Below are 24,779 nucleotides of genomic sequence, written 5' to 3' on the forward strand. Positions count from 1 at the left end.
TCATGAAACTGAGTCCCCATTATCCCTTACCAAATGGTACTCTACTATGGATTCAGTGGTCCATGGCCTCAGTTGTTTTAGGAAATACCATTGAACACTTTCCTCTGTTCAAAAACAAAGGATGATGTCTGACAGGAGTCAGGGGACATGTGCTAGAGGCAGAGCAAGGAAAGGCTTCAGATACAAATTGGAAAATGGGAAGCAGACCCCATGCCTTTGGAGGGTGGCCTGCCAGTATGCTGAGAGCTTCGTGGGACCCTGCTGAAAATCAGTGGCATTTGGGGTAATTTCCCAATTATATCAAGTGGTCAAGATCAGAGTAGAGAAGGTCATAGATTGGCCAATTTCAATGATGTTGTCCTATTCTGAGAGCCAACAAGCCTGTGGTTATCCCTCAATGCACCTTCATAGAACCTTTCAATGGGGCTACGTTAGCCTCACGGAAGCTCATGGAAGTCTCATGGAAGAATCAGTGACCATATGCTTTCTGGGATGTTTCCTTCTACAATTTCAACTGTTTATTATTCTGGTATTTACTTTCTAATACTATCTGCAGCAACAACCCCATGAGATGAAAATTATTCAAATAAATGCTATTTACATATCTCAGTTGAAAAACAATTGATGTCATACTCTACAGTCATGGGTTCCACAGTTCATACCTGTCCGAGGGGGGGAGGGTATGTCCACTCCCGGTGGTGCAGGTGTGACCCCCGAGGGTCCAAATGAGTTCATGATCCTCTCTTCTACACTGGGGAGATCTCTGAACTCTCGCACTGTAAAGACCAGTCTGGGGTTGTCGGTGATTGCCTGCAGCTCCAATCTGTCAATTTTTTGATCTCCAACCCCTAAACTCACAATCCCCGAGCTGCGTATCATACTTGAAAACTTAGAAACCTCATCCTGGGATTTTCCACCCAGAAACAGAACCAGGTGTTGGGGCACCCCGTCTTCTATCCGGCTCCCAGCAGACTTGATAAAGAGATTTTTTGCCACATATTCCAGAGCTCTGCCGGTGTACAGTGGAGATCCGCCTTTGAACCTCAGGCGGCGGAGGGCATCGAGCACAGTGGCCTGCGACTTATGGGTCTTCAGTTGGAATTCCGGGAAGACATCATTGCTGAACTGCACAACCCCAATTCTCACTTTATTGGGGCCAACGTTGAGCCTTCGGACAATCCTGATGATAAAGTCTCGGATGTGTGCAATGCCGTCAGACGTCACACCGTCGGAGCTGTCAATGAGGAAGACAATGTCAGCAGCATCGCTCTCGGCAGCTGGGGAGAAAAGAAGAGGAAAACTCAGTGTGTGGCTGGCACCCATCTGTCTTGATTTCTGCCTTTGCTTCTGAGGTTTGTATTGTATTCTGGACTTGGCGTGGTGTTGCACCGTAATATTAACATTAAAACTGTCACCCGAGTCATCGGTGTTTATTTCTTGGACTTCTTTAAATTAATCATTAAAACTGGGCCTTTTTTGCCTAAACAATATCCACTTCTTGATATATTTTAAGTCTCCAAGACTTTCTGAGTTTATTTGATTTTAATTTTGGCTTTGGGGTCTGAGTTACAACTAATTTCTAAAATAAAAGCAATATTTAGAAACAAATTCTGGAAGCCATAATCTACAGAGTCATGAACTGTTACCACCATAAAGAACTGAGATCATCCAGACCAACATCCTTGCTGTACAAGAAGAGAGAGGCAGCTGAGGTCAAAGGTCCTCTCCTCATCCATGGTCACCACTCAGCTGCTGAGCACCCAGGTAACCCCAACTGTTCCCCAGAGGGCCACTACAGCTCCCCAGGTGTTACAGTCATAGTATTTCTTTTTGTTCACATTTCTCTAAGGTTTATAGAAAGTTTTTATTTTCAATATTACTGTTTCCACTTCTTTACATGAGTCCATATTTAACTATAAAACCAATCAGAAAACGCTGTTTTCCTCTTAGAATTCTAGGTACTTCATGGATGTTATGTATTAAACTACTCATATGTTTCCACTCTACAAATTCAACCTGTCTTTTGCTTCATAAATCACTGGGCTACTTATAGTGGAAACAGCACAGCAAAAGGTGAGCAAGTCATGGAATTGAAACGTTTATACTAAAAAAGAGGAAATCTCTCCTGGCACACACAGCCAGGCCACATCAACACCAGGGAAAGCCACACTGTGGCCACCATGGAGCAAGATAAAAATGAGGTCATGCTGGAATCCTATGTGAACACTGACAAAAAAGAAGACAAAAATAACCAAACACCCCTCTATCCTGGCTCATAGGAATGACCACTGCTTCTTTACCAATTACAACTTTAGCCATAAGATTTAGCAAGACACCCAATCACAGAAGTACTTTAATTTCTTGACAACATCTGATCCTGGCAAAGTCCCACTTCCTTAAGCTTTCCACAGACTCACCTACCATAAGCCTGAGACCTATTTTAAGTCCTTTCTAACACTGAGCTATCCCGTGGTTCACCATCCTATGCATCTTTCCTTCTGGCCACAAGCAATAGGCCCAAGTGACTCAATCACAGGTGTGCCTTTATTTTAATTTAACTCGTCCTGAGGACCATGGATCTTTGAGCCTGTTATTTTGTTATATATTGAAAACACTCAGAGAGAAGCAACAATACATTCAAACCCACCGGGAGGAGGGTAGGGAGTGCGGGCCAGCATCTGCTGAATCTGCTCTAAGGTCAGGGTCGTGATGGGCGTCAGCAGCCTCTGCTCCAGGCTGGGCAGCTCCCGGAAGGTGCTCACTGAGAACACGTACTCAGGGCTCAGGGAAATCTTAACCAGCTCCTCCTGGTCCACACTCTTGGAGATGGTAATTGGTGCCACGCTATTCCGCTTGAGCTCTGCTGCCGCATCGTCCACCTCATCCCCGGATTTTCCAGACGAAATGAGGACCAGGAACTGAGGAACGCCCTCTTCAATCCGGCTCCCCAGTGGCCTCTTGAAGATATTTTTTGTCACATACTCCAGGGCATTCCCAATGTTGATCTGCCGCCCGCCCTTGGGCCGCAGCCGCCTCACCGCATTCTGCACCTCCTCCTTGCTGGAGTATTCATTGAGCAAGAACTCCACACTGGTGTCCTCACTGAACTGGATGACTGCCACCCGGGTCGTGTCAAAGCCCACATCCAGCGAGTCCACCAGCCTCTCAATGAGGGTGCGGATGTACTGAAACTCAGGGCTAGCACGTAGGGACCCATCAATGAGAAAGACCACATCCTTCTTGCTGCCTGCACCTGCGAATCAAACCGAATCAAACCATGGGTTTCACCTTCGTTGGCACCTAATTCTCAGCATTAACAAACCACCTCCCAGGTTGTCATGGAATCACCACAGGCAAAATATCCTAATTCTGAGTCCTAGCACAGCAATGACAAGTCAGGGAGGAGAAGAGGAACCAGCAGAGGATAAGGAAGGGTAACTAAGGGAGGCAGAGACTAGGCACACAAGACACATGTGTAGACGAAGTGGGGATGGTGTTTCGGGAAGGAGGGGGCCTCAGCAGTGACAGCAAAATGTCACTTATGAATTGCCCATGGGTTGGAGGGGCCTTGAGAAGAGCGCTCTGGGTGGAGTGGCAAGAGTGAGGGGCAGAGAGGTGGGTTCAGAGCCGAGTTGTAGGGAGTATAGGAACTCACCTAAGAGGAGACTAAGGCGCTGCTGGAGGGAATGCAGGGCACCGGGAGAGAGTGTTTGACAGAGAGAAAGCAACAGGTTTGAGCATGAAGGAAACCACCCTTCCCATTCTCAGTGGAGAACTGGTGATGCAGGAGAGAGAAGAAGCAGATGAGCAGGCGACAGGAGAGCCCGGGAGCAGAGGCGGGTCACCACGGGCACAGGAGGGAAGCTGAGATGGGGATACGGTGCTGGGATGACCACATGGTGCTTCTGGAAGTTCTTTCCAATTTACTTATATTTCTCAGTGAAATTGGGTTTCAGCCACCATCTCAGACTAAGCTGAGGGAGAAGAGCATAGAAGAAGTGGGTGGGGAGAAAAGAGGAGGAAGGATATAGTCACTTGAAAGAGGGGGAATGTGAGTGGGCAGGAATCCTGTTATTAGAGAAATATGGGCTGCACTTCTGGTAAAGGAGCCGCATGTTCCCAGTGCTGACATTTCCAAAGGGCGCTCTCGGGAACACTGGTACTGCAGCCGCGCTGTGCCAAAGGCTCTGGCCCCACTGCGCTGGAGGCACCATGCAAATCGATTAGGGGGGAAGCTCTTTCCCTTTGTTTACCTCACTGATGCCTACATTCATCTGGTGTCAAACCCTTTAGACGCCAGCAAGGAGAAGCTGACACCCACTCCCTCGCACTGTGTCCATCACCCTCGCCTCCCTCGTCCACCCAAAGGCATGTATCCTGCATCCCACTTTTCTCACTGGCTTTTTCTCCTCCCTTCCTTCCCCCTCTCTATGCCATGAGGCCATGGATGGTGTCCTGTAGAACGGGAGCCACAGGGAGAAGCCATGGCTGTCTCTCTACCACTGTGACCAGCCCCGCCCAGGGGCCCAGGGAGGACAGGCCCCTGCTGGGTATTTTTGGAGGGGGTGGCCACATCTCAGTCCCCTTCCTTCTCAGCAGCCAGGCTGCCATCATTTTCTAGTTTATTGTAACCAGGCCTAAGAAAACAGATAGGAAGGAGGGTATAGGGCAAATGCCGTCACACAGCCCGGTGGCCTTCCTGCCAGCTAAGACACTTCTCAGTACCAAGCAAATTCAAAAGCAATCCTCACACTTCAGCTCTAGAAACACCAACATCTCAGAGACTGTGTTCCAGCTTGACGAAGAGCCTGTGTTCTAACCCCCTCCCTGGTCATGGAAGGCTGGCCCTCCTCTGGTCAGTTCAGAACCACACTGAACTGCTGTTGTCAGTGAGGTGGCTCCGCCCTTTGGATACCTACACAACAGCCTTCATGCAGAGTCAGAGCACCTGCACTGACAGCGAGGCACATGCCCTTCCTCAGACTTTGGCCAAAAACATGAATCTTAGCATCTTCCCAAGTCTCTACCATGTCTGAGACCAAACAAGGTTCCTAATTCTTCATGGAATTAGGTATAAATAGAGGAAACAAAATGTGCAGGCCACAGTCCAAACAAGTAGCCCCAGATGTTTCAAGGAACGATGATCCAAGAGTCCCCTCCTTACCTGGCCTCGATGGAAGAATCAACTCTGGCTTCAACGTGCTCAGCTCCTGGCTGGTGAGCTGGGTCACCCTCTGGGAGATGTCCTGCTGGACATTCTCCAGCTGCCCGAAGGTGGGAACGGTCACGGCGAAGCCTGGGATGTAGGAGATGGTCTGCATCTCCGTGATGTCGGCATTTCCGATGCCGATGCCGATGGGCACAGCCCCGCCCCTCTTCAGGACCACCGAGGGGCCTCTCACGTCATCCCCGGACCTGTCTGCTGTGAGGACGATCAGGAGCTGGGGGACGCCTTCTGCTATCCTGCTTCCGGCAGAGCTAATCAGGATATTCCTCAGGACAAAGTCCAGGGCGGCCCCGGTGTTGGGGGTCGGCCCTCCCAGCAGTGCCAGCCTTCGAATGGCATTGACCACACTCTGTTGATCCATGTATGAATTCAGGTAGAACTCGGGCCTGGTCCGGTCACTGTACTGCACCACGGCCACACGGACTCGGTCTGGGCCCACATCCAGGCTCTCCACCACTCTCTGGACAAAATCCTTCAACAGAGAGAAGCCGCTCCTGACACCGTCAGAGCCGTCGAGCAGAAACACCACATCCTTTTCAGCTGAAACTGGAAGGAAGACAGCCCAAATGACTCACACAGGACATGAGAGGGACAGTTTCCTACTGATGGTGGTGGGCTGAAGAATGTCTGATTCAGAATCCCCAGAACTTGACTTTGGGGATGTCCTTATAGGTGGGAGACAAGAGGATCAGGTTTAGAGGAAACAGAGGTCAGAGAAGAGAGAAGGTACTATGCTATGGTTTTGAAGCTGGAGGAAGGAGCCGCAAGCCAAGGAATGCAAGCTGCCTCTAGGAGCGGGAAAAGGCCAGGGACCTCCAAGAGGGACACACTCTTGCTGACACCTTGATTTCAGCCCAGTGGAACTGGTTTTGCATTTCTGACCTCTAAAACTGTCAGAGGATTAATTCCTTTTGTTTTAAGCCACTCCAATTGTTACAGGAGGAACCAAACTCACCAGTTTATATAGATAGCCCTTTCATTTTAGAATTGTCCAAGGCTTGAGCAATAAACTTTCAAAGGTGTACTCAAGAAAAACACTGAGGGCTAGAGAGATCTGGATGGAAGAGCCTGCATAACCAATGACATTTTATACATGGACAGTTTCAAATAAATTGCTGCAAGTCATAGTGGATCAATAGGGAAAAAATGTAATCCAGATGTCCAGGTTATAATCCAAAACCAACAGTGTGTGGGAGCAATAGTCAATGTAGAAACTCTAGATTCTCAGCTTTTAATCAAAAGGATTGTAGATGAAATTAATTACTCTTTTCATTGCATTTGTATCAGCAAATGGAAAGTGGTTAAACACAAAGGCATGGTACTGTAGATGAAACAGTTTCATGCAGTGGGAATATATCTGTCTCTCATCATGCCTTATGTCCTTAGTGTAGGGAATGAATTCTAACACAGGGACACCCACGTAATATGATGGGGGGAGGGAGCAGGATATGAAGATGAAGACTGGCTTAGCTACATTATAACCAAGTCATGTGGCTTTTATTATGCATATAGTAAAAATTGTGTGTCTTGAAAGGATTTTTAACCACTAATATGTCTAAATTTTTATCATGTATCTTATTGTGAAACTAGAGACCCAGTGCACGAAAATTCATGTACTCGGGATGCGAGGGGGGTTCCCCTCAACCCGACCTGTGCCCTCTCGCAGTCTGGGACCCCTTGGGGGATGTCCACTTGCTGGCTTAGGCCCGCTCCCCAGGGGATTGGGGCTAAGCTGGCAGTCAGACATCCCTCTGGCAGCCCAGAAGACTTCAGGGGATGTGTCAGACATCCTTAGCACTGCCAAGGAGGCAGGAGAGGCTCCTGCCACCATCACTGTGCTCGCAGCCATCAGCTCAGCTTGTGGCTAAGTGGAGCTCCCCCTGTGGCAGCACACTGGCCATCAGGAGGCAGCTCCTGCATTAAGCGTCTGCCCCCAGTTGGTCAGTGCACGTCATAGTGACTGGTCATTCCTGGTCATTCTGCCGTTAGGTTAAATTTGCATATTACCCTTTTATTATATGTCCTTCCAAATAATCACCCTGATTCTCCTGTTTTGCCCTAAGCAGCAGTTAGGAAGTCCAAGTGAGGAAGGAAAAGTCATATTTCATTGTTCCTACAGAAATGATCGTTAGTCTTCCACCTTCCCTGGAAACCCAAGGACGGCTTCGATCTCAGGACCTGGAGCCAGCAGCCCACCATCAACCCACACCCTGGAGAACTAAGCTGTAGGCCCAACCAGAATCCCTATGCCATACCTGGTGAAGGCACTGTTTTCAGGAGATTCACAATCTGTGGTTGAAGTTCTCCAATCTTGGGAAGTGACTCTGCAGCCAAGATAAAGGCGGGGGATGGTACTACCAGCTCTAACTGGGCAGGGTCTGCGTTCTTGGCCTGTAACACGAAAGGCACCACCCCCCTCTCCTTCAGCAGGCGTGCCGGCCCTTCCACACTATCAAACGAGCGTCCCGCCACCAGCAACACCAGGAACTGGGGCACTCCATCCTCCATCCGGCTCCCGGCAGACTTCACATAAATGGATTTGAGTGCATAGTCCAGGGCATAGCCCACATTGAGGGTTTTGCCAGTCTTGATTTTCATTCTCTTCACGAGATTCAGGATTTCAGGCTTGTTCTGGTGCTGATTAAAATGAGACTCAACCCTGACATTGTCGCTGTACTGAGCCACTGCAATTCGGGTCCCATCTGGCTTCACATCAAGCTCATCGATCACCTTGTAGAGAAAGTCACGGACGACATGGAACTGGCCCACAAGATTGGCTGAGCCATCAAAGAGGAATAGAATGTCTCGCTTGCTTTCTACAAGAAAAAGGAGGTTAGGACACCATGAGGTTCAAGAATTTAACAGGCACCAAACTGACGTCAGCCCAGCACCACCAGCATTTGGTAACAGGAGTTCACGCAATTCATCTGACGATCACTGTACCAACAAGGGAGGCAGAAACCTCACCGACTGTCAGTAAAATGTCTGTTTCGGCCTGGCTGGTGTGGCTCAGCATCGACCCATGAACCAAGAGGTCATGGTTTGATTCTGTTTGGGGCACATGCCCGGGTTGCAGGCTCGATCTACAGTAGGGGCGTGCAGGAGGCAGCTGATCAGTGATTCTCTCTCATCATTGATGTTTCTATCTCTCTCTCTCCCTCTCCCTTCCTCCCTGAAATCAATAAAAAACATTTTTAAATGTCCGTTTCAAAGCAGTGCATACTTGCTAAGGACCAGAACAATAAGCCGGTCCACCCAATCGGAAAGCTTCTCAACAGAGCGAGACAAGGACAAGCCCACGGGGTTCTATTCTTGCACCAGGGGGCCACCACTCTAGGGCAGTGATGGCGAACCTTTTGAGCTCGGCATGTCAGCATTTTGAAAAACCCTAACTTAACTCTGGTGCCATGTCACATATAGAAATTTTTTGATATTTGCAACCATAGTAAAACAAAGATTTATATTTTTGATATTTATTTTATATATTTAAATGCCGTTTAACAGAGAAAAATCAACCAAAAAAATGAGTTCGTGTGTCACCTGACACGTGTGTCATAGGTTCGCCATCACTGCTCTAGGAGAACAGACAGTGTTTTCAAACTATAAACTAAACTATCAAACGTGATCCTTATTGTCCTTTTGCCTAAAAATTGACCTATCTCTAATGACAAAGGCTGATGTGGGTTAATTACACAAGGGTAACTGAGTTGACACATTATCAGCTGAGTCAGTGATCAGCTCTAACTGGATTATCTTTTCATTAAATTGGAGGTTATGGATGAGGACCAAAATGGCGTCTGTCATTGCTCTGTGGTCAGGCAGGCTGTCTGTCACTGCTTTCCAAGCTGCTGTGTTTAGACAACAAGAAAGGATGACCGCCCATATGGGGCTACAATGGGTAACATGAACATGATTTTCAGTTCACACAATGGGAATTCATTTGATTAGGTTCAGTCTTGCTACCTGTCCGTGTGATGTCAGCTGCAAGATCCAGTACTCCATATCTCACCACCAAATTAATTTGCAATAAGAACAACTATCCAAACTTCCTTTGGAAATCGTGTTACCGTCACATAAAGTGGCAGGCTTTGTTGGGTTTACAACAAATAATTGTCTAGATACAGCAGATTTTGAACATAACAAAAAAAAAAAAAGTCATATAAAGAAATGAACTGTGATTTCTAACCGACGCCAAGGCACCTTCATGTGTGACAGGAAACCCACCTCTATCTATCTACACCCTCTCACTTCCATCTGGATTTGCACCCCAGAATCTTCACAGGCATTGGGGGTGAAGGAGACAGCTTTTGAATAAACGGTGGCATAAGATGCAAGGAATGTAAGCTGAATTTCCTAGACTCGCTTTCATCAATGAACACCCTTTAGATAGAGAATGTGAACTTGCCGGTACAGTGTCTCAGACCCCCAATCAAAATATTCCAACCAAAGGGAGTCAGTCGAGTTTCTAGGGTTCACCATGCTCTTGAGTTCGGGTTGGGCCACCTGCCTGCCAGGGGAGGGAGCCCCGTGCAGTGGGGGAGTTTTACCTGGCTGGGCGAGTTGCACCTCCTCCACACCTCCACTAACATATGTGGTTAGGGGCTGAATCAGCTGCTGCGGCAAAGCTGACAGGGAGCTGAAATCATCCATGAGATACACCAGGCTCGGGTTAAAAGCAATCTGCTCAAGCTCGGCCTTATCCGCCTGGTTGGCTCCCACACAAAAGGTCAGGATGCCCTCTCGGGCTAGTGCATTGGCGGCTTGCAAATAGGAGTCCTCAGACCGCCCTGCCGTGAGCAGGAGCAGGAGCTGTGGGACGTGTTCGCGGATCCTGCTGCCGCCAGCTTCGATGAAGTGGTTGGCATGGACATAGCGCAGGGCCGAGCCCGTGTTCAGGCCTGACCCACCCTGGAGCTGCAGCTGTCTCAGGTGAGCAAGCAAATCTGACTTTGTCTGGTACGTGTTTAGGGAGAACTCCGTGACCGGAGTGTCACTAAATTGCACTAAACCCACACGAATACTGTCGCTTCCAACATCAAGGCTGTTAACTACGTTCATTACAAAGTCCCGCACATAGGGGAAGTTGGTCTTTCCAACGTTGAGCGATCCATCCAAAAGAAAGATGATATCCCTTGGGTTTACGTGAACTGCAGTGAAGCACAGAAAACAAAGTGAGACACACACATTCATGTGTGCCCGCAACCGGTGCACACATGCCAACACATAAGACACAAGACATCAGTGAGGCAAAGCACATCCATCTGGTAAAATATGGCAGAGGGGCACATATTTTCCTCCATAGTGACTGGTGCTATGAGGTATGTCCATAGCCAAGTTTATGAGACCAAGTTGGCTCACAGAGAGACACAGCGCCAAAGGCAGACTGCTTTCAAGCAACAAAAAGGATCCAGTCCTTGAACCAGAACATCCTTCCTAGGGAATGAATTCTGCAAGAGTGCTGTCAAATTCTATCTCACTCGTGTCTCTGAACCAGGTTCACAGCCAAGTTCACCTGGGTCCTTGGGGGTTCACCTCTACACATTCACAGAGATTTCCCTTACAGATAGGTTAGAAGTCTTAACCCAAGTTAACCTGAGAACATGAGTTCCTTATGACTAAAAATCTCAATACTGTTAGTCTGTTCTCATCATGAAGGATTCCTAGGGGCACCCATTTGTCATTTCCTACTGTTCTCTTTTCCTAACAGGGCATCACAGGATTGCCAGATGTTAATCCAAAAGGGTACCTATGGGAATCCCTCTGGGTGAGATCACAGAATCCTGGAAACATGTGAAAATACAGAGTCTACTTGCTATGCTTGGCTGAGGCTGTACACATGAAGAATCAAAAGTATAATTCTCAAATTAGAGTTTTTTCCCAACACATTTAGTACATGTCCTTTGAAAAAATTACTTCCCATCTCTTCCCTGGTGTCTCACTGAAATTTAAACCTAACAACTAATTTTATCCTATGTTCTATCAAATTGTACTTTGGCTATGAGAGGGTGGGTTAGAATTTTTAAGAAAATAAAAGAGAGGGAGAGAGACAGGCAGGCAAAGACAGAGAGAGAGAGAGAGAGAGAGAGAGAGAGAGAGAGAGAGAGGCTTTTAGAAGACCAGAGAGCATGAACAGAAAGCATGCACTCATGCAACATGGGTCCTACAACATGGGTCATACAACATGCAACATGGGTCATGCAACATGGGTTGTGCACTGAACACCCTTCCAGTGGTAAAGCTTGTGAGGTGGAAAAGCTTGTTTCCATAATATTAATCGTCACTGAGGACGGCGAATTATACTTATTCAATTCATGAGGTCATAGACTGCTAGAATGTGTTTTAAAATAACTTCCCACTGACAATCATATTAAATGAGAGATTGAAACAACCACTGGGTTTTTCTCTTCATGCCCATTCCTTCACTATATTTTGCACTTAAGGAAATCCCTTAAAGAGAGAGGAGAGAGGGTTAATGTTCTACGCTGGTCGGGTTCGAATCACTTAGAAGTGGACTGTGAGCTCAGGAGAGGAAGGTCCAGGCGACATGTTGGTGGTGGGAAAAGGAGGCCAGACAGGTGTCACCAGGAGAAACTGAACACTGGGACCTCACGAGGGACAGGAACTGAGAAGTGACCTCCTCAACTAGAAGCTTCAAAGACAGGTGGCCCTGATCTTATAATTCGAGTCAGATGGTTCTTATGACATTTGAAGGCGTACAATTCTCGTGTGACATCTTAAGACATGCAGTTGTGTCATAGTGCATCCAAGTCCTACAATTCCCTGCTCAGGGTAAACGGAAACCTGAAATAAAACTCATGTGTGGCTCTTGCTTCCACCATTTCAGAGTTGTCTCCTAACTGAAGACAAGTAAAACTTCCTTTTGTTTTGTTTCTCAAAGGCTCCGCCTGGAGGCACCCTGTGGTGTGTCTGACACCTCCCACCCCAGCCGTACCTTCCGTGGTTCCAGAGAGGGTCCTGAGAGGCGCCAGCAAGCTGGGCAGCATGCCCTGCAAAGGGGCAGCTTGGAACTCAGCCGGGGTGAACACCAGCGACGAATCAAAGGCCATGTCCGCCAACTCCGCCTGGTCGGCAGCCTTGCTCCCAACTGCAAAGCACAGGATGCTGCTCCTCTTCAGCTCCTGGGCCGGCTGGCTGACTTCATCTAGGGACTTACCGCCTGTAATCAGCACCAGGAGCTTGGGGACCCCCTCGGCGACCCGGTGCCCTGCCGCACTAGTGAACAGGTTGTTCCGAACAAAGTCCAGAGCGGCGCCCGTGTTCAGGGCCGAGCCTCCCATGGGCTTCATTCTCCGCACGGCGGTAATGACCTCCTTCTTGCTGGGGTAGCTACTGAAATAAAACTCTGGCCTCACAGTGTTTGCGTACTGAGCCACTGCCACCTGGATGAGATCCTGTCCAATTTCCAGCCTCTGGATGACCTTGATAATGAAATCACGGATGGCATTGAAGTTGGACAGGTCCAGTGCTGATGAGCCATCCACCAGGAAAAGTATGTCCCGCTTGTTGACTTCAATGACTGTAGGTAGCAATACGAGAAGGTGAGTGGAGCAGTCTTTCCGACCACATTCAACTATGACTCTACACAGTTCATTCTGTTCAAAGAACTTCCCCATTAGCTCTGGCTAAGGTGACGTCGGGGGCGGGCGGGAGCTTGTCCTTACACACACAGGAGAGTGAGAGCAGTGTCCTTCCCTGTGGGGTAGCACATCCCCCACCCACTCGGCACTTCTGTACAAAATTATAGCCCAAAAACAGATTCCGTTTCAGTAGCCACCTGTTTAACATGCTGTCACTAAAAAAGTCAGGAAGCTCTTTCCTGCCATAAATCTAAGGCTTGGGTTTGCGAGGCCAGAATGAGGCCAGAGCCCGGGTAATGGAGGAAGTGATCAGTGGGGCTCAGAGGCCCCCGTGGCATGATCGGGAGTTCATGAGCACCTACTGCCAAGTGCAAACGCTGAGAGCGCAAATGCCCGTTCCTTCCGCTCTAGTCTCCATGCCTTGGTTTTCCAGGCAGAGGGGGAAGTAACATACCAATTACTTGGCATCATAAAACTTATAAAAAGGAAACCAGTGTCAAAACCAGTCAATGGCACAGAGCATTTTCTGTCGGAGCCCTGTGCTGTGAAGGCACTAAGTCTCATGCTAACTGTGTGATTACTTAAAGACAAACCACGAAGCAAGGACACCTGGACAAGGCCTCTGTGCCCTGCGTGTCACCGCGTGGGCAGTGCCTGAGTCACAGGACCGAACACTTGAATCAGCCCACCACACCCCACCCAGAAACCGGCAGGGCGTCCGGACTTACAGGAACACCAGTGCTGACAGATGAGGCTGGAGGCCTCCACTTATTCAGTCATTATCTGGCCACAAGGAGCCCCTGTCACTCGAGTGGTCAGATCAATAATATGAAGCACTCTCACCTACTTGACATGTGACTACACTGACATTTATCAGCCCACACTCTCCTCTTTCAGAGAAAACACGGAAATGCACACTGACACCAAGGATTAGGGGCAGGCACACGGAGACCATGGCTTTGGTGCCAAGTTGTGGCGTAAACAATACATTTCAAGTCCCTAGCTCTCCTGGAGACCTTGCAGATGCCTGGGGTTCTCACTGTACCTGCTGCTGAAACACAGGAGTATCCCATGCCCGCCTTCTCCTTCTCCCCCTCCATTACTCCGTGGAGGACATGTATGAGCCATACAAACAGCCATATGCCTGCTTTCACACACAGACAAGGACAGCGAGCACACCTGGGTCCATATGCACTCACACACGCCCGCCCCCCTTATAACCACAGACAGAGGAGCTAATGCTGATACCCTGTGAGCAGTTTCCTGTGCTCAGCGAGAGGTGTGCACTGTATGTGATGGGTGATTAGAAAGACCAATCAGCATCCCCCACCCCCACCCCGTCCCAGCCCACTCCCGGCATCTGCTGGAGTGGCAGCCCCTTCCTCGTGAGATGCCTACCCAAGTGGAGCCTCTTGCTCTTGCACCTGGTTCTGCTGGGGCTGGGTTTGCAGTACCCTCGCTGGGAGGTGAGCCTGAGGTTCCACTAATCTGTTGGCTTCAACCCTCACCTCTCTGTTGACCGATACCAGCACGTCCCCCAAAACGCGGCTTCCCTGCAGCCCTGACAGCCCAGGACGGGCGACTGTCCCCGCACTGTTTCCAAGCAAATTCTCTTCAACTGTCCAGACCCCCGCCCCCTTTCTCAGGGCTGTCTCCTCTCCACCCTACTATTAGAATGACTTAGGGCTACTCTTAGGCTGCTCTTCTCAGTGACTCGGGGACCCTGACTTCTAATAAAGCACGTCCTCCTGTCCCCAGTGCCCGTGTCCAGGGCCACAGGTAGTCAAGTCTTCAGGAATGGCTCTGAAATCTCTCACTCACCGCCCCCTCCTGGCCTCATCCCTCCAGCTCCCTCAGGCTCCACCCTCCAGCCACACCTGAAGCCCCAAATCTGCTCACCCTGACTCCCAGTTGGCCCCTTGCTCACTCACTTCCCTCTCTCCATCTTCAGAGCCTTGGCCCCAGCTCCCTGGCCCTTCCCTCAGTCAGACACTCCCAGCAAGCTTTGCACTCTGCTCAAAGCTGTCCCGCCAGCACTGCCACACAGCAAACTCACAGGTGGGGGGATGCCCTCAGCTCCCATTGCACCCACCACAACCTCCCCTCCCTCCCCCACACCAATGACTCCATGTCTTCATCCTAATCAGCTTCTTGGCAGTTCGGGCCCCCAGTGATCTCTGCCTCCCTGGATTCACACTGCCCTCGCCCGGCTTCCAGCACCCTCCCTCTCTCCCTTTATCACTGACTGCTCCGCCAGGCTCCTTTCCAGAGCATTCCTTTCCTCACCAGCTGTACAAGCACAGTGCCTGCAGCCTGGTCCCCAGCCTGTCTCTCCCCATCCACTCCCAGACCTCTCCTCTCAGCCCACGAGCATGTCAGCCCCAGCGCCATGCTCCTCTCACTCACTCTCCGAGTACCCACAGTAAAGCTGTTCTCCCACCTGTCAATTATCGCCAGCCCCGCTGGGAGACGCCAGGCTCCTGTGCGCTGCAGGCAGCCACCTGGGACTCTCTCCCCTCTGCTCCTCACCTGCTTGCCTCCTTTCTTCATACCCCTCTCAGGCCAGCCTTCCCCAACAGCCCCATCTGAAGCTGTTGGCCCCATTGCTCCTACTCACCGCCCCCTCCTGGCCTCATCCCTCCAGCTCCCTCAGGCTCCACCCTCTAGCCACACCTGAAGACCCAAATCTGCTCACCCTGACTCCCCTGTAGTGTCCTCATCCAACTCTTCACTTGGGGAATATTTGATGTGGTCGCTGGTTTATAGTTTTGTCAACTATTTCCCCGTTATACTCTGATGCACCAGCAGCCACATTCGTCTGGGTCACCAGTCCTGTAACTCCAGGGCCTGGCATACTGTTGGGCTCATACCAGAGAGCCAAGAATATTAGTTGAATATTTACAAACTAATCGCAAAGATTAAAGATGATGTGTAAACGAGGAATTCACACTTAATCAGCTAGTTAGCTTGGGAAAACTGAAATGAGGGCAGCGTGCTGGCCCAAATAAAAATGTTTGAAGCTTTGCCTGGAACAGAACTATCCGCTCACCGAGGGTGATCCCTGCGCCCCAGCCCAGCATCACGCAGCTGGTGAGGGTGGGATTTGGGCTCAGAAGCCCGTTCACCATGGCGCTCCTGCAGTGTTTACAAAACCTGTGGAAATCGTGTGTTTGTTTCCAACAGTGTGCAAGCCCGGAGAAACCTTAGCGGGTTGTATTCCCATCAGAGGGATGTCTGTAAATATCAAGAGGCTCTTCAGAATGTAATGCATCGATTCTAACTTACCTGCCCAACTACATGCCTGGAGACATTGTAACAAGATCTGATGGACAGAGGGTATCCACAGCTCATACCACTTGGTACACCTGTGTCTGCTGGTTCTTTCACTGCCTTGCACCAAGCACCATTGCATTCTTATTTAAATTCTGAAATCCACTTCCCACCTCCAACAGTTGTTACATATGTATTTATCAGACCTGGTTAGTTCTATATTTTTTAAATGGCTCCCATTGGACTTTCTGCCCAAGACCCTCATTTGAGTGTATGTCATCATCTCTCCATTCAGAAGACCTATTCCTAAACTTGACAGGCGCAGGGAAAAGTTTCTCCTAAATATTGCACCACGTGAGGGCTCTGTTATGCCTTACCTGTGGAAGCACACCTCTCCATACTCAGCACACAGAGGACTTAGGGGAGACAGCCCTCAGGGATCTGTGAGCACACCTCTCACATGCTGGCTCTCAGAGGCCAATGCCATTTCCCTGGAGTCATTTTCTCAGGACCCCTGGGGTCCACCGCTAGCATGACTGCATTATGAGGAGATGACACAATGATGTCTGACGTCTCAAAGGAGCAGGCCTGTTGAATTGACTTCACAGCCTGACAAGAGCTTTCCACTCACTCGTATATCTTCAGCTTTTAAGAGACCCCACCATCCCAGACATGAGTTCCAAGAGCCAGCTCACCTCCAGAGGGCTCGGCTGTGGTACTTACAGGTCCTCCTCAGGCGATTCATTCTGTGAGGTGCCTGCCTTCCTTCCACAAACACCAACACACAAAACACCCCGCAACCCCTCGGATGGTGAGAAGATCATACGTACCTTGTGTGACAATGGTTGGCGGTTGCAAGACAATGAGCCTTTGGGCCACGCCAACAATGTACGACAGTAATTGCTCCTGGAGGTCCCCAAAGCTACGGAATTCCGGGACAGTAAACACCAAGTTGTCATTGGTAGCTATGTACTGAAGCTCTGCCCTGGGGGCGGCCTGGGCTCCGAGGGCGAAAGAGAACACGCTAGCCTGCTTCAGCGCCACCACCCCGTCGTGGATCTCGTCACTAGAAGGCCCGGCACTTATGAGCACCAGCACCTGGGGAACCCCTTCGTCCACACGGCTGCCCCCTGCCCGGGTGAAGTGATTCTCCACCACGAAATCAAGGGCAAAGCCGATATTGGCCAACTCCCCACCAATGAACCCAAGGGCTTTGACCGCATCCAGAACCTGAGCCTTGGTGGGGTAGGTGTCCAAGGAGAACATGGTTCTGGGCTCATCGCTATACTGGACCACCCCCACTCGGATCTGCTGAGTTCCGACTGACAGTCTCTCAAGGAGATTGACAAGGAAGTCGCGAATGACTGTGAAATTGACACTTCCGGTGTTGTTTGATCCATCAATAAGGAAAATAATGTCAGCAGAGTCTTGTGCTTTAAAAGAAAGAAATGCAAAAAATGTGAAAGCGTTAGAACAAGTGACCACATGCATTGTTCAGTGTTCTGACATGTTTCTTTGGAAACCAATAAGAAACACGAAATAAGACAAACAAAACACATGTTGATTAGGGAACGTGGAATTCTCTTTTCGTTCTGCATTCGGAATGAATAAGAGGCAACTTCTTAGAAATGATGATGTGAAATAGGGACCTTTACCTCACATTTTTATCTGTGCCGTCTGTGTAGGGATCACATTCACTTTTCTGTGGGTGAAAATCATGGGTGCATATTCTAAAATTTTCTACTAAACTTGGAGGGAAATGCAGTTTCATGGAATTGTGCACTGCCATACCCACAGGAGCAAATGAAGGCGGACATTAACAAAGGCTCAGAGTTGAATTCTAATTTGGGGGTATTTCTCTTATTCTCCTCAAGTGATTGTAAGAATTTTTTATCCAAATCCACAGCTCCCAAATGGAATGTCAGATTCAGGGGCTGGTGATTCTTCACCCCAGTATGTTAAACTCTTGATTCTTGAGCAACTGTTGGTTCTTCTTTTTTTTTTCTTTAAAAACCAAGATGGCTGCATACATGCAACTTTGTTAATTTGAAAGGTAGACCTCAAACGGCACTTCAAGTTTTAATTTTAAAAACACTCTGATAAAATTTTGATTTGAATTTATTTTTCTCAAAAAATAATTAGTTGCGTAAAACTCCAGTGCAGGTCTGGGATTAGGCTAAATGTTGTGTTCATGTAGTTCTGCTAGTGCCTCTATATTCAGTCGCGTAATGCAGAACAATGTTAAGCAGAGTGATATGAAACCAGTCATGACATAATTATCCAACTTTGTTTTCATGACATCCTAAATTGCTTGCCTAGTGGGACCATGTTCATCTAATGAACCCTTAATCAGAATTAGCTCTGGGGTTATATTAATGGACCAAAAAAATGGCCAATATGAAACTTCCATTCCGATACTAAGAATTGGAATCTCATAGAAGCACTGAGCAATCAATAAATCTACAAACCTGAGTAGAATATTTCAAAGGCTCAGCTAGAATATTGAAATTACATTGATTTAAACTACAGGAAAAGCAAAATTATTCTGGTAAGAGTTTGTTTGATAACTTAAGTGCATGACAGAATAGGAAGAGATTCATATGAATATATATGACATTTACATTCCAAGATTTTAGGAACCTATATTTTGGGTATAATTATAATACTATCAATAGGACCATTTATTCTGATCTTCTTAATGACAGTGAATATTTTATATTTAAAACTATTTTTGTACCAACAAAATTGCTTTTATTTTCACTGCAGAAATGGGATATAAATCTTGTCTCAGGAAATTGAAAAGTTTTGCTACAGTGAAATTATATTCTCACCCAAGCTCTCTCACTATATAGGCTGAGCCTGTGACTGCTCAAATCAGAATGTCTCTCACATTTTTCTCAAATACACACAATCCCTGTCAACATCTTTGCAGATGAATTCCTGGCATAGGGAAAGATATTAACTTGGGAATATCTTATAAGATCTTTTAAGATTAACTGGAAATATAAGGTCTAATGAGCATAATTTTTCACTAGAGTAATTAAGATCTTGCATTTTTGATCATGGCATACAGAATAATTAAGACCAGGCCTTTGCTAAGAATGCGAAAACATTCAGCACTCTTTAGCCAAAACCTGGGATTCCTTAAGGATCTGTGGGAGGGTGGTACTAGCAGTATGACTGCAGAGCAGGCCAATGAGATATCTCACATCATCACATGACTTGAGGTTCTGCCAATCACATGGCAGAATTCCTCAACATTTCTCAGGCCTAAACCAATGACCCTGAGGGACCAAGGAAGGTTTGCCACATATGTAGCATAGGGAGACATTTAAAAGAAGAATCAATGATGATCCCAGAGTCAATAATAGAAAATATCATAGGATGAGGTATTTCTTACTAATTTATTACTTACTTTTATTGCCATTTGCAATGGTATAAATAAGAGCAATGAACCCTGAGGTAAAACCCTTGAATATTTCTCTTCTCAAAGGCTGAACAGCTGCAGGTCATAGAAAAATGTTGGATAATTTGTCATCACTGAAAAAACAACCTTGTCCTCTTATGCACACATGATGGGACACACACGGGCATGCTGTGTTATCCAGGAGAGCCGAAGCCTCAGGAAGACACAAGAGCCGGGTTCTTGTGTACAACAGGCACACCAGTGATCCATGGGAACGCGAAGGGTAATCAGCTCTACCTAGAAGTAAAACTGTGAACCTCTCTGGTTTTCTGCCTCTATGGCTCACATCTCGCATCCTCCGTGGCATTTTCTACAGGAAAGTTTCACAATGTCCATGGAAAAATCAAGGGCTCCTTCAACACTGCTTTCCTGAGCACGTGAGCATGGGCACAGTGCCTTCCTTACTCACGGGTTGCTTCCTTTTTGTTTTTTATTGCTTAAAGTATTACAAAGAGTATTACATATGTCTCCTTCTTTTAAGGTAAATTTAAAAGAGCACCTTTGCATTTCCTATGCAAATGCAAAATGGTTGATAGGTTCCATGAGTTCTTGAAATCTTTATATTTTTCAGAGAAAAGAAAGCTGGAATCCTCACTGAATATAGATCACGTTTAGCTTTCGCTTCAGTTTAAAGCTTTTGTGTCCTATATCCACTTAAAAACACAACTTTTAGAGCTTCATTGAGTAGAGTTCATTTAGAACAGTGGCAATCATTAACATTTTATACACACACACTCACACACACACACACACACACATATATTTCTGGGGAAAAGTTACCTGGTGGACACATAATGGGAAGAAATTGCCCCACCTCATTAGACATCTCTGGAATGCCTTCCTATCTGATTGCCTTTCCCCAAATGATAAGCAGAGAATTATTATTATTATTATTATTATTATTATTATTATTATCTTACTGTGGAGCATGCAGTGGGACATGGTTCTGGAGAAATTGCAGAGTGAAGTTAATTAGAAAAGACAGCATAAATGGATTAATAGTCCACCCTGGTGCTGCTCGTGGCTTGGACACTAGAAGACAGAGATGCTTTCTCGGCATAAAAACAAAGGTTTCTCATCAGTGTGGAAACATGCTGTGCTGATAGCTCACTTAGCATTCAGACTTTAATTATCTGCTCATTTATATAATGATTGAACATAAAGGCAAACACATCCACTCTTTTTCCTGATTTGGCCATCGATAAAGGTGCCCCATTTCTCTACTGATCTCCTTTATTATTTTTGACATAAATTAGTTATTTTACCTATACTCAGAAATGCAATGATCAGTGAATTATTGATTCTGAGGATAGTGTATCGAATGGAGTAGGTTATTTCCTTGCAACCTGGACTGTTTGGTTTGGGGTGCTCCTAAGGTCCCATGTTCTTTTTCTGTAATCTGGCAGGATCAACACTAGCACAGAAACGAAGCATGTCTTTCAAAGGAGAAGAGCATTTTAGTGTTAAGTAGAAATAATCCAGCCTGTCACTCACTCCTCTCTATTAGAAGTAAGCCCACTGGTAGGGCATTAGCCCTCTCATGCCATCAAATCTGAAATCATGGGGAACCATTGGGGCAACCATTCTATGAACAACCTAATGAAACACCTTGGGGTTGGTCAGTTTTGAAACCCTTCTCGTAACCAAGCTCTGCCTGTCCAAGACAGCTGGCTCCGTCCTCCTGACACCAAGCCTCCCTGCTTCCCTTTCTCTTCCCTGCCCTCCATCTCAGAGGACATGCGTCTCTCTCTCTCTGGAACTCGTCTCTCCCCTGAGGCCCTGGATTCCCCCTTAACTCCCTGCCCATGCTCCTAAAATCCTCTGTTCTCCATTGTCAGTTGGCTTCATGGACTAGTTCCCTCCATCCTTCCCATCACTGATGAGGAAGCCTAGCCATGGGTACTGGTCAAAATTGCCATGTACCGTACACTTGGCATTTTACTTGTCAAATCCCTTCCCTATTGGTCTTTTAGACACTCAGCGCTGCAGAGAGAGCTCACGGCTTGGCTGGTTAAATAACTTGCCAGCCAGTTCATTCTGCACATGCCCCTGTGTGATAACCCGCCAGTGCCGTATCAGCATTATCAGTACTTGCAAGTGGCACTGACAGGGCTTTTGAGTCAGGAGAACCTCTGTGGGCACAGCCATGGTTGTAGCACGGACATGTGAGAAACCAGACCCAGAGCCAAGGCCTAAGGGCCTCCAGCTGGACTCTAACTATAGGTCACTTACCTTCTAGGACTCAGTTTCCTCCAAATGGACTTGGACTAGATCATTTCTAAGGTTTCTTACAATTCTAACTCCATCAATTCTCCGGAATAAATTTCATGGAGCAAAAGAGAGGAGCTCTCTTGTTACCCTGCTGGACACTAAAGCAGACACCCTTCCTCTCTCCGTCCTCACTCTTTCCCACACGGAGCGTTCTTTAAGGAGACGGTCCCTCTATTCCCGTCACAAGTGGCCACACTGATGCTTTCTTTTGTGGGATGTGGTTTTTTGAGTTAAAGTGTAATTGTTTGATGTGGGTGAGTGCTTGGTCTCCGAAGGCGACTAGGAGACTATTCAAACCTTTGTTTTTAAACCTGCGAATGCTCATCTCCCTGATCCACCCACCACGGTTTAGCCATAGTGGTGCTTTACGGCCAGCAGGAGCCAAGCTTATCTCAAGGAACAGCAAGGCGGGCAGCAGCGTGGCAGCGTTGCCATTACCTGTGGTGTCTTTAAGGGTCTCTGTGCCTCCAGCCCTTCCTAGAGCCACGGATGAACGCACACAGGACACTAAATTTCCTACTATGTCATGAAGGGAGGTGAAATTCTCTAGGTTGAAAACATGCATATTGAACGGTTCGCTTGCTATTTCTTTTAAGGCTCCTTCATCTGCATCCTCAACTCCAACTGCAAACACGTTAACGTCAGCAGACTTAAGTTCCGCTGGGGGCAGAGCGAGGCGGCGGTCCGAGTGTCCAACGGTTAACACTACGATAACCTGAGGGACTCCATCCCTGGCCCGGCTTCCAGCAGCCTCAGTGAGATGGTTCTGTGTTACGTATTCTAATCCTGTTCCGGTCTGATTGCTTCCCTCAATATAAGACAGGTTGGAAATATGAGAGAGAACCTCTTGTTTGGAATGATACGTATTTAACAGGAACTCGGTATGTGGGTTGCCGTTGAACTTGACCAGAGCAAAACGGAAATCATTTTCTCCCACAGCTAAAGATTTTATAACATCATATAGAAACTCTCGAACAAGTTGGAAATGTTCCTTTCCAATGCTCCAAGAGGAATCCACTAGAAATATTATATCGGCAGCGGCACCATTTCTGACATCTTTAAAAAAAGACATTGGTTTAGATTTTTCTCCTGTTCAAGCACTTACTTCCTATCCGTGCAAAGCCTTCCTAAACTACATCAGTTTGCGCTATGCTCTCACTAAAAAATCCACACCTCACCGGCAATGCAGACAGGCAGGCTGACTTACCTGAGGAGTGGGGACCTGGACCTCGGGCTCAAAGGCTACGGTGCACAGTCATTGGCCTGAGTTCCCTACACAATCACTGATTGCATACTGCTCTGGGGCAGGTCCAGGGTGTCTTTTATCTCAAGCACGATTTTTGTGGTACTTTGAGCCCCAACACCTACTTGACCAGATTGGAAGGATAGCCTATCACAAATGAGCAACCATCATTTTATGAATTCAGTCTTCACTTTTGGGATCTGAAGCGGAGCCCTGATGAGAAGGAATGGTGAAAACGACTGCTTTCTTACAGTAACTAGCCTCCAATGCTTTGGGTAATTGCAAGAAAAATACACGTCGTAAATAAGTCTTCCTTCAGTGAAGATAACTTGTGTTACTGTAGAGAAAGGCAACACCTCATGTTTCTCAGATGGTTTAGCATGAAGAAAGGGACCTTAACATATTCATTAGGGCCAGAAAAGCCTTCATGGGTGTTGGAGATAATATCCCTCTCTCGAAGATGAATCCAGTGGGCCCTCATCAGTGGGAACTGGAGGCTGAGGGTGCGGGGACTGCCCTTCCGCAGCCGTGGCCAGGCTGGCTGATCACAGCTGGCTCCTGGTCGCTACTTACCTCGGGCTGATCTGATGCCCAACCAATGGTCCCCTTCCACTGAGGTGGCGCCCATTGCCCTCCATCTAACCACTAGCGGGCCGGGCTCTCTCAGCAAAGGAGAGGAGACCCAGTCATCCCCCGAGCTTACAATGCATGAAGCATTTCTCCGTTTTCTCAAACTCTGCAAGCAAATTCTTAACTGGGTTCATTCGGATGGATTTTTTTAAATAGTTTGGGGAAACTGGCTTTTAAAAGTTTAGGTGATTGTAAATGACAAATGTTTCTGAGTCCAGAACTGCAGAGACAGGGTACTACTCTCTGTGTTTTGTTTCCAAGGAAAACGATGTTTACTCTCCATGGTTGTCTTCTGGTTTGAAGCACTCAGAGACCAACAGGTGCCAGAAACATGGAAAAGCTGTTCCGATGGTCAAGTATTTGCGCTACAAACTTTCTGCTCCTGCTCTGTGTAAGAACCAACCACTGTTGCGCCAACTTCAATATATCAAACCCAAGTTCTAGTAAAAGCAAGCCGTCTCTCACTGGGTAGAGTGTCTGAGGTCTGTAAACTAGAACATTCTGCAATGATCAGCCTAGCTGGCTCCTAGAGGAATCTCTAAGCTCTACAGCAAGCGCCTGAGGGCTAAGGTCTGAAATCAGAGAACCCTGCTCCTTTTATAATGGCTTTAAGAGACAGTTCTGGACCTTACCTGCTTGTTGCTGCGCACGAGTTAATGAGAAGCCTGAGAGAAAAAGGCAAAAGATGGCCACCAAGGGCAAATGTCGGTGTTTCCTCATTTTGAGTTTGTCTAAGCACCACGTGTGAACCTGAAAGAGAAAATAGGGCAGAAGAGAATGAGCAGCGTTTGACTCTCAGATTACTACCCAGTGAATTAAGGACTTGTTGCTCTTAAGAAAAATAGTTTTGAGTGAATATGTAAATGAGACTCTTTGAATCTAGTGGTTGCATTACTTTGGTCATAGCTAAAAACTGTGCTACTTAAACTTTTTTCCTCTCAAACAGAGGCAGGCAGCAACAACGTGTCAGAGTAGGAGAGTCAGGGGTAAGGTGCCCACAGGCTCAGAAGTGGCGGTTTGGGGACACCCAGATTAACTTTGTGTTTCACATTTAGAGCAAACACCACTCCACCC

The 24,779-nt window shown here is 47.5% G+C and overlaps 1 protein-coding gene across 2 annotated transcripts in view; it reads right to left on the reverse strand.

The window, feature by feature from the left end:
• Window positions 1–24,425, reverse strand: part of COL6A3 (collagen type VI alpha 3 chain) — a gene marked incomplete at its 5' end in the record, with an annotated part of 62,589 nt that extends 38,164 nt beyond the window's left edge. Inside the window, 9 exons of one of the 2 annotated variants that reach the window (XM_081096107.1) lie at window positions 663–1,277; window positions 2,648–3,253; window positions 5,165–5,773; window positions 7,483–8,043; window positions 9,775–10,374; window positions 12,180–12,764; window positions 16,926–17,528; window positions 22,271–22,888; window positions 24,338–24,425. In XM_081096107.1, the coding sequence (XP_080952233.1) occupies window positions 663–1,277; window positions 2,648–3,253; window positions 5,165–5,773; window positions 7,483–8,043; window positions 9,775–10,374; window positions 12,180–12,764; window positions 16,926–17,528; window positions 22,271–22,888; window positions 24,338–24,425 (4,885 nt within the window). The remainder of the gene's footprint in view (window positions 1–662; window positions 1,278–2,647; window positions 3,254–5,164; window positions 5,774–7,482; window positions 8,044–9,774; window positions 10,375–12,179; window positions 12,765–16,925; window positions 17,529–22,270; window positions 22,889–24,337) is intronic. The other variant, XM_081096108.1, reaches the window with a different exon arrangement.
• Between the last annotated feature and the right edge of the window lie 354 nt (window positions 24,426–24,779).

This window comes from Myotis nattereri (assembly GCF_964212035.1).
Source record: "Myotis nattereri genome assembly, chromosome: 7".
Lineage (NCBI taxonomy): Eukaryota > Metazoa > Chordata > Mammalia > Chiroptera > Vespertilionidae > Myotis > Myotis nattereri.